The sequence below is a fragment of the Protobothrops mucrosquamatus genome, unplaced genomic scaffold, assembly GCF_001527695.2.
Source record: "Protobothrops mucrosquamatus isolate PMUCROS unplaced genomic scaffold, P.Mucros_1.0 scaffold25, whole genome shotgun sequence".
NCBI lineage: Eukaryota > Metazoa > Chordata > Lepidosauria > Squamata > Viperidae > Protobothrops > Protobothrops mucrosquamatus.
In genome coordinates this window covers 735,882-746,119 of record NW_015386410.1, presented here as the reverse complement: position 1 = coordinate 746,119, position 10,238 = coordinate 735,882, and the positions used below count along the sequence as shown (strand labels likewise).

Below are 10,238 nucleotides of genomic sequence, written 5' to 3'. Positions count from 1 at the left end.
GTGATTTTGGAATCTCCTGATGCATTTAGAGTCACCAATAAAAGAGTATAGTTTTCTTTCTCCCATGCTGATTGATTGAGTCAGGGAACCTGAACCTACGAAGGCCAGAGGAGAATTCATGCCTTCCTGCAGGGCTCGGGAGTCTCCCTCCCGGCTCCACTCTCCCTCCCTAAAACCTTCCCCAGCTATTATTCTTCTCCGTTTCTACCTTATGGCCTGTCTGGTTTCAAAGCTTAAGGATGAAAAGTTATTCACCCGAGCACAGCTTTCTCAAGCAGGCATCGCCACGGGTAGGAAGTTCCTGTCACAAATCTCAGAGGCGCTACAGCTTTTTAGGCTCAGCGGGACCGAGAAAAGATTAGAAAGTGGGCTAAGAAAAGAATGGAGGTTAGTTGGATTTAGAAGAGTAATAGTAGTACCACAGTGGTAGTCCTCGACTTACAACAATTTGTTTAGTGACCGTTCAAAGCTACAAACAGCACTGAAAAATGTGACTTAGGACCGTTTTTCACAGTTACGACCTTCGCAGCTTTCCCACGATCATGTGATCAAAATTCAGATGCTTGGCAACTGGTTCATACTTATGACCTTGGCTGTATTCCAAGGTCACCTTTGCAACCTTCTGCCAAGCAAAGCCACTCAACTTCACTTAACAACTGGATTACTAACTTATCAACTGCAGTGATTCACTTAGCAACTGTGGCAAGGAAGGTGGTAAAATGGGGCAAAACTCATTTAACAACTGTCTCACTTAACAAGAGAAGTTTTGGGCTCAGTTGTGGTCATAAGTTGAGGACTACTTGTAGTAGTAAAAGGAAAAGTAATAATAATAATACCACACCTGGTTCTGAAAAAAAAAATAGATACTGTATATATATGTATATATTTAGAAACAGGGACAGCAAAATTCACCCAATACTATACAACAAGAATATCACAAGATACTACGTGGATATGGGCAGGAGTTCCAGGGTAGTGACTGAAGAGTCACATGCTTTTCTCAGTGACGTCCAGTTTTAGAAGAACTTTGTCCAGCTAAATCCATCCTGCAGGTAGAGCACAAAAAAAAAAGAGTTAACCACAAGCTTGTTACAAATACTCATTTACCATCATACTGAAGGGAACAATGAGTAAGTTGGGATAAGAGAGGAAAGAGTCAGCAATTTTCAAGCCCTGCAACTTAAGGCAGATCAGGAGGAAAGAGGCGATCCCTTTAAGGGACAAGTGGAGCTCAGATAATGCCCCACGTCCGGTTTCTTGTGGAAAGAATGGGAAAGACCCGGAATTCAGGTTATATAACATATTGACATGTCTAGGCAAATGATTTTGTTCCAGGAGATGCTGGAAATGTCCTCCTCAACTTACGACTGTAATTAAGCCCAGAATTACAGTTGTCAGTTGTGGTGTTCATTAAGCAGGTCACCAAGTGATCGATTGCATCTGACTTTTTTTTGCACCTTTTTAAGTGAACACCATGTTGTTAGATAAATGCAATTGTTAAGCAAGCCCGTTTTCTGAGATAGGTTTTTTGGGGGATGGAAATCGGAAGTAAATGTTGAACACCAGCAAAACACACCAAAAAAATTACAGTCTTGTGACCCTGGGATACCACAGAAAAAGAGAGTTGAGGGGAGCTTGGAGGGGAGCAGAAAACCCTACACCATTTTAGACAAATGGTTGTCCAATCTCTTCTCAAAAACATCCAGTGTTCCAACAACTTCTTGGAGGAAAGTTGTTCCACTGATTAATTGTTCTAACTGTCCTTTGTTCTAGATTGCTTTTCTTCTTGATTAGTTTCTGAATTGGCCATGAATGAGAGCTGGTTGCTGAGTGCCCAAATAGCAATCGTGTGTGTGTGTGTGTGTGTGTGTGTTCGTGTGTGAAATTCTCTCTCCCTTTGTTGCCATCTAGGAGTTGATCAGTTCTGCCTCCAGAAGCTGTGAATGCTCCAACACTGGAAGTTTTTAAGAAGAGATTGGACAACCATTTGTCTAAAATGGTATAGGGTTTCCTGCCTGAGGAGGGGGTTGGACTAGATGACCTCCAAGGTCCCTTCCAATGTTGTTGTTGTTATTATTATTATAGATCTGTTTTTTCAATCCATATCTGCTGACAGCAAAAAAGGAGCAATTTGGATCTGTTACATTTTCTTTAGTGTTACAGACAGATTGTACACACACACACACACACACACAGAGAGAGAGAGAGAGGGGGGGGGAGAGATGGGAGAGAGAGAGAGAAACGGGGGAGAGAAAGAGAGAGGGGGTAGAGAGAGATGTTAAGTACATTAATGAATTCACCTCTGGATAGCGAAACATGCATGTATGTATAGTATAAGGAAAATGCACGGATATGTTGTAGGGACACATACAATACATAGGATTTAGAGCGACATTCATTCTGGAATCACATTCATTCTGGAATGAAATGTTTTTAGAAATAGAAAAATTTTCTATCAGGGCCCTGAAACCTTAAGACCGTCCTCCCCTCCCCCCCCAGTGTACCACATCAAGCGCATTTCTATCCATTCCAATCAGGCAGGAAAAACAATATTACACAGAGTAGTCTTGTAGATCAGGGCTCCTCAACCTGGGCTGTGGACCTCTACCAGGCCACAGAAATGGCGGATGAGCATCATTTGTGATTGTGTGGGATTCAGGTTGCATGCGCAAAACTATTTCCCCACCACCACCACAACCACTGCCGCCGGCGGTGTGCGGAATCAAAATAGTTGGAGATGATGTAGATCAGCGGTCCCCAACCTTTATGGCTTGGCAGCCCAGCTGGGGGGGGGAGAGGGGAACAGCCCGCTGTTTGTGTAAGTCGAGCTGCATGTGTGTCGTCCAACCACTTGTGCAGCCCAGTTCCGAATGGGCCACGGCCCAGGGGTGGGGTTGGGGGACCTCTGATGCAGATGTAGCGAAGGAGATTTCATTTGCAAGTAAAGGCCATCCAAAGCACAGCAAAAGGAGGAAGTCTCCAGTTTCACCCAGACATGAAAAATGATATCTGTGGCCTGTCTCTGAATATGTGGCATTAAAAGTTTAATGAAGATGCTGAAAGATAAACAAAAGCAGTGAGGGAAGTAATAAAAGAGAGGACTGAGCTCTCACAGCAGCTTCTAGGCCACTGCAGGAAATAGACTGCTTAATCATATAGGACCTTTGTCCGATCCAGTAGGATGCCTAGAAAAATAAAATACAAATCTGCAGCTGTGGAAACTCTTGAGATCAGCCCTTTGTTTGAAGGGAAGGCAAAGAACAGACTCAGGTTTAAGGAAGCAGAAGCCATGAAGAAGTTCATCCATAATTAGCATTGTTCCCTGCCTTCTCAATTACACATAGTCCTTGACTTACAACAGCTTGTTTGTTGACCATTTGAAGTCATAACAGCACTGAAAAAAGTGACTTATGACTGTTTTTCATACTTATGACCGTTGCAGCATTCCCCTGTGGTCACATGATCAAAATTCAGAAGCTTGGCAACTGACTCACGTTTATGACGGTTGTAGTGTCCCAGAGTTATGTGATCACCTTTTGCAACCTTTTGGCAAGCCAAGTTAATGGGGAAAGCCAGATTCACTTAACTATCATGTTACTAACAACTGCATAGATTCACTTAACAATTATGTCAAGAAAGTGTGTTAAATGGGGCAAAACTCACCTAACAAGTATCTCGCTTAGCAACATTGAAATGTTGGGTTCGATTGCGGTCATAAGTTGAGTACTACCTGTATAGTGGGTGACTTGAACTGCATTTCTAAAGGGGCCTCTCTTTGCAAGGAAGGAAGATATTAGCCTTCTTTGTAGCTTAAAATGAGGTGCTATTCAAGTTGTACAGAGGCATAAAAATGGAATGTAGCCAGCTGAACCACTAGCGGAAGTCCAGTTTCATTCTCACTTCTGCTGTGACAATAGCTTTTACTTTCTACGCCTTCATCTCCTCCCCACCTGCCTTCTATGGTGGATTGACTATAAATAGACTGAGAACATGGTACATACAGTACAGTCCACAGTGTTTATGTTCTGGATACGAGGTCAAAGAGAAGTAGGACTGATAGAAGAGACTCTTTGTAGCTCATGGTTGAACTGTGAGATCCTTGGTGCACTACTGTATAGTGCAGGGGTAGGCAATCTTGGCTTTTTATGACTCGTGGACTTCAACTCCCAGAATTCCTGAGCCAGCCATGCTGAGGGGAAAGGGAGAAGTTTCCAAGCTGAGTCATGCTGGCTCAGGAATTCTGGGAGTTGAAGTCCACGAGTCATAAAAGAGTCAAGGTTGCCTATCCCTGGTATAGTGCAACACTGAAGTGCAATATTAAGGGCAGCACAATGGTGAATAGAATGTGAAGGATGTGTGTATATAATGTATGTTTTACTTGTGGTTTTTACTTGTGTGTAATGTGTACTGTGGACAGCACTTAGTTCCGTTGTGAGATACACAATACAATAAAGATATTCTATTCTATGTGGTCAGAAGAGTCTCAGGTTGAAGGGCAAAGCTATGAAGACTCTCTATACACATGTGAAGTGATGGTGATAGTGGGATATACATATTGAGGAATCTTCATCTGTATAAAACCCAGGGTTCTATTCCAGTAACAAGAGTTGGATAGTATATGTATATATATATATAGCATATGTATATGTAAATAGACATACACAGACATACAGACACAAAGACACACAAATACACAACATTAGGATCTTGTTGATATGTGATTCGTGCTATTCAGTCAGTTAGTAGCCATTGCCAATTGGTTAGTATTTTATTTCATTTTGAAGTTTGGGTTAGCGTTTTATTTAATTTTATTTTTACAGGTAAAAGATTACAGGTAATCCTTATGTTGCACTGTCTCATTTATTGTACATTCGCAGCTACCAAGAAAGTGAAAAAGTAATTTTATGACCAGTGCTCACATTTACAACCTTCACAGGTCTCTAAAGCAAAGGAAATAAAGCCATTAAACATAGTTGCAGTTTCACTTAGTGACTACTTTGCTTAATGGCCAACTTGCCAGTCGCAACTGTGGTTGTTAAATAAGGATTACCTATACCAGGGGTAGGCAACCTTGGCTCTTTTATGACTCGTGGACTTCAACTCCCAGAATTCCTGAGCCAGCATGGCTCAGCTTGGAAACCTCTCCCTTTCCCCTCAGCATGGCTGGCTCAGGAATTCTGGGAGTTGAAGTTCATGAGTCATAAAAGAGCCAAGGTTGCCTACCCCTGACCTATATCAAATCCAGGCTATAAAAATTCCAGATGACTAATAGATAAGCAGAGAACTAGAGAAAATGGTTCTCTTTGCTGCCACCTAGAGATCATTTCTATTATTGTAGTCCGGATATGGTATCCTGCCATTCCCTACCATCCAGTCAGAGCTGAAGAAGCTTCTTAGATGAGAAGCAAAACGTCCTCAAAGAAAAACAAGAAAGTCCAATTGCCTCCTGAAAAAGCACCTTTGGCGCAACCATTACCTGGATGACTGAGAATCTCCATAGACATTTAACCAAATCACATAATAATTTAATACCCTTTGGTTAGCAAACCAGCATCACATGTTGTGTGAATTCAGTTATATAGATATTGTTTTTTGACATATAATGGCTTGTGCAAATGTTTGCTTTTTTAAATCCGTTATTCTAATAATGCCCTTCCCCTTTTCCAGTACTGTATTACACCAATGAGCACCACCCAGCTCTTCACAACAGCAGGTTGGCCAAAAGTCAGAAAGATATTGTTCCTGGCATAGAATCACTGGCAGAGATTGCTGTGCTAGCCAAATGAACACATGTTTTGTTCATTGAAAAACCTGCATGAAAAACAGGAAAGCAACCTTAATTAGCATATCTAGAAGAATTGCATTGGCTGAATGCTGGGCAGGTTCTTTCTAATTATATGGTTATTGTCATATACTTGCTTCTTGGGACCATTCTAGTTGATCCTGGATGACCTTGAAAAATATAAGCTGGTTCAGATCTGGCTAGCATCTGGATGAGAAGACACCAGTACAAACCAAAGCTATAATCCAGTCTGCAGAATCAACCCAGTAGAGAGCAATGACAATTGCCATATTCTTTGAAGTCAACCATAATCAAGCTCAACTTGAAGAAGATATTATTTTCATTGACCTTTCATATACAGTAGATGTTGAAGGCCGAGGTTTTCCCCAGTCTCTCTAAACCCAGCCTTTCCAGCATGATGGTTTGTAGATGTGCTGGGCTGTAGCTACCATTGCCTCTAGCTCTACAGGATGAGGACAAGGAGAATGTCTTCCACAGGGTAACATATGAATGAGAAAGTTGGATAATATCATGGTAGAGTGAAAGAATATGGAAAACTACAAAAGTACAGGGGAAGATAAAGAAACAAATTTCATAGAGTCAGATCCACAATCCAGTTTTAATTACACTAATGGAAACCAGCTCTTTCGGAGCAATTCCACAAAATGCTGACATGAATTGGAAGTCTGTGACAGTGAGGATGTTGTGATGTTGTGAGGATGATAGAGAGCAACAGCAAATCATGCAAGGACAGAAAATTGGTAGCTGGTCACCCTACTCATCCAATCCTATCCCTGTGTATAACACCCTATACCAGTGGTGGCGAACCTATGGCACGTGTGCCAGAGGCGGCACTCAGAGCCCTCTCTGTGGGCACACACACCGTAGTCCCAGCCCCGCCTCCTCCCCTGCCTCCCTCCTCACCAGCAGAGCTCCGGAGGAGAGTTGCCCCCGGGCACGGCCCATGCAATGCTGTGCAGCCAAGGACATGGTAGCTGGGCAGCAGGGACAAGACTCTGACCTTGCACTCTATCGCGTGCAGATAATGCTGCAGGGCACAGGCGGAAGGCGTGGCCATCATGGCGCTGCTAGGCTGCCTGGATGATCTGTGGCAGGCCGTGGAGGTGGTGGGTGGTCCAGCGGGCATGGCAGAGTGGGGACAGAAGTGGGGGGTGGTTTTGGGGCATTCTGTCTCTAAAAGGTTTGCCATCACTGCCTATACTACAGGTAGTCCTCAACTTACCACCACAATTGAGCCCCTGTTGCTAAGCGAGACATTTGTTAAGTGAATTTTGCCCCATTTTATGACATGTTAAATAAATCACTGCAGTTGTTAAGCTAGTGACACAGTTGTTAAGTGATTCTGGCTTCCCCATTGACTTTGCTTGTCGGAAGGTTGCAAAAGGTGATCATATGATCCTGGGACATTGCAACAATCATAAATATGAGCCAGTTGCCAAGGGTCTGAATTTTGATCACTGACCTTGGGGATGCTGCAATGGTCTTGTGAAATATGGTCATAACTCACTTTTTTCAGTGCCATTGTAACTTTGAACGGTCACTAAATGAATTGTTGTAAGTCGAGAACTGCCCATAATTTTATATTTACAATCACTAAGGTAAATTGCAATCCCTATTTTGTGCACTGACCACAAAATCATGCCCAGAAAAAAATTAGTCTAGATTATGTGACAGACCTGTTTATATTTCAGGAATGGGAGCTGGACTAACCACAATCTCCAAAAGTCCCAATTAATGTTAAAATTGCAAACAACTCCACAATGGAACAACGGATGGTAAAAGTGGCAGAGTTGGCAGACACTGTTCTAATTAAAGATAATTTATCTAGTTTTGTTTCCATTTGGAAACAACTTCTGCATTTTGTACTCGAAGCTGAAAGAAAAAGAAACTCTAATTTTAGGTTTTGACAATTAGCATGACTTCGTTGTTATAGAAAATGGCTTGAAACTTTTAGAAGTACAAAGCAAAAGGTTCAAGTTGTAACCTTTTTGTATTCCACTGCATTGAAAAGCAGGAAGATGCTACTTTTTTTTTTTCTTTTTCGCTTCTTTCTGCAGTTCGTTTTAATTTTCTCAGTTTTTGTTTCTATTTGTATTTTATCTTATAATAAACGTGAATGAAAAATTAAAAGGATTGCTAATGAACTATAAAAAAAACCCAAGGCACCTTGCTGTAAGACAGTTTGATACGGAAGTCGATGGGCAGAAACTGGCACACAATTTTTGATAAAAGGATCAAAAAAGCATACTTTAGACAGAGAAGCTGGTTACTCTCCTATGGAAATCCTGATGTGATTTTGTAAGGGAAAGGGAGTATATGTTACCTCTAAGCTGCTTCTCGGCTACTTGAAACGGTCCTCATGGCCAGACCACCACCTTGGCGCCGCGACCAGGTCCGTGAGATCTTCCTAGCCAGCCGTGCCAGCGTCCCTCTCTTGGCATGATAATCCCTTGCCAGCTCTTCAGGGGCTATCTCAATATTGCCCGTGTACCACATAATCCAACCCAACAGGCTCAAGAACACCAGCACCGCACCAGAGTAGATTAACAGATCCCCAAAGTCTCGGCCTCGCAGCCTCAGTCTAGCAAAGATGCCGGTCAACAGGGCCCCGGTGCCCGCAGCGTCCATGAACACCGCAAACGCCAGGGCCAGCCGGCAACGGTTCAGTCCCGAGGAGACCATGGGACTGGAGCTGCTGAGTGGGTGCACTTACTTGAAAGGAGTTGGGGAGCCCTTCAAGAGGGAGGAAACGAGGCTCCCAAAACACAGACTGCAACGGCAATTGGCAACTGCAAAGGGGGGGTCCTTCATAAGCCAGTAGGCAGATTTACAGACAAACCCAGTTGAAAGGAAGTAAGTAGAGGAGGAGGAGGAGGAGGAGGAGGAGGAAAAAGGACAGCGGGAAAGGCAAACTATTCAGGCTGGGAGTGGAAAGAAGGAGTGTCCCAGGTGAGTGCACCTAGAAAGTGGTCTAACCAGTTTCAGAAAGGGAGGGACCAACAGTTGAATTAACCCTCCTGTACCCTCAGAGCTAAGAAACCTGGTTAAGCTCCCACTTGATCACTACCCTCCTTCAAACTTCTCCACAGGAACTCAGAAGGCCTGGTTCCTAGGACCTGAGCCCCCGTCCCTCTCCCACCCACCCCAAAATCTGCCTTCTCACACAGCTGGGAGAGTACTGGACATTCACTGTTCTTGGTTCAAATAACTTTCTTCCAGAAAGCAGGAAGTGTCTGGCTGTGTATTTTCTTTTTTAAACCCCCACCCCCACCCCCACCCTCCCAGTGACACTCTCGGATGGTCCGTTCTCCTCCCTTCTCAATACACTACTAAGCTGTTCATAAAAGGAATCTCGCCCACTGAAGTTTTTCAGGGGTGCTGCATGGGGATCAGGGCACACACTCACGTGCCTGTGTGGTCAGCCAAGCAAGTTCAAGGAAAGAAGGTGAAAAGAATTTGAGAGGGTTCAGAGCAAGTGAAGAGCCAGATGGCTCTATCGTTATTATGTTTAGTTATTTATGTTAATTTATTTATTAAGATTTCTATCCCACCTTTATTAACTTATAAGTAACTCAAGGCGGTGAAAATACATAATACTCCTTCCTGCTCCCATTTTCCCCACAACAACAACCTTGTGATGTGGGTTGGGCTGAGAAAGAGAGGGATTGGCCCAAAGTCACCTAGTCGGCTTTCATGCCTAAGGTGGCACTACAACTCACAGACCTCTGGTGATTGGCCCAAAGTTATCCAGCCAACTTTCAGGACTAAGGCAAGACTAGAACTCAGAGTTTCCTGATGATTGGCCTAAAGTCACTCAGTCAGTTTTCATGCCTAAGGTGGGACTTGAACTCATAGTCTCCTGGTTTTTAAGCCAGTCAGCCAGGCGGCTTTCCTGCCTAAGGTGGCACTACAACTCATGGTCTCCTGATTTCTAAGCCAGCACCTTAATTACTAGACCAAACTGGCTCTCTGTAGATTCAGGATATTCCAGATGTATTGACTAAGAAAAAAATTCTCCCAAGCTCTAAAAAAGATTAACTTCTAAATAAATATGATTCAAGCTGTACTGCCTATTTCTTTGGCCTTCCCTCAGTTAATGCATTTCAAAACTTGCTGTACCAATAGAGCAGGGATAGGCAACCTTGGCTCTTTTATGACTCGTGGACTTCAACTCCCAGAATTCCTGAGCCAGCTATGCTGAGGGGAAAGGAATAGGTTTCCATGCTGAGCCATGCTGGCTCAGGGATTCTGGGAGTTGAAGTCCACGAGTCATAAAAGAGCCAAGGTTGCCTACCCCTGGAATAGAGAATATTTGTAGCTCAAGTTGAAATGTGGGGTCCTTGGTGCTCTCTGAGCTTAGTTGTTTTCTTGCAATCGTTTCATTACCCAAAATAAGTAACATCATCCGTGGGTAATGATGAAATGTCTGCAAAAA

The 10,238-nt window shown here is 43.3% G+C and overlaps 1 protein-coding gene across 1 annotated transcript; it reads right to left on the bottom strand.

Moving 5' to 3' along the window:
• Window positions 1–866: 866 nt before the first annotated feature.
• Window positions 867–8,500, bottom strand: TMEM238 (transmembrane protein 238). Its single transcript, XM_015810951.1, has 2 exons — window positions 8,127–8,500; window positions 867–1,046 (listed from the first exon to the last, which is right to left on the bottom strand). Exon 1 carries the CDS (start codon window positions 8,483–8,485, stop codon window positions 8,129–8,131), a length of 357 nt encoding a protein of 118 aa, XP_015666437.1. The 5' UTR covers window positions 8,486–8,500; the 3' UTR covers window positions 867–1,046; window positions 8,127–8,128.
• Window positions 8,501–10,238: the final 1,738 nt, after the last annotated feature.

Excerpts from the sequence above, each read along its gene's own strand:
- TMEM238 (XM_015810951.1), bottom strand. The coding sequence starts at position 8,485 with ATGGTCTCCTCGGGACTGAACCGTTGCCGGCTGGCCCTGGCGTTTGCG.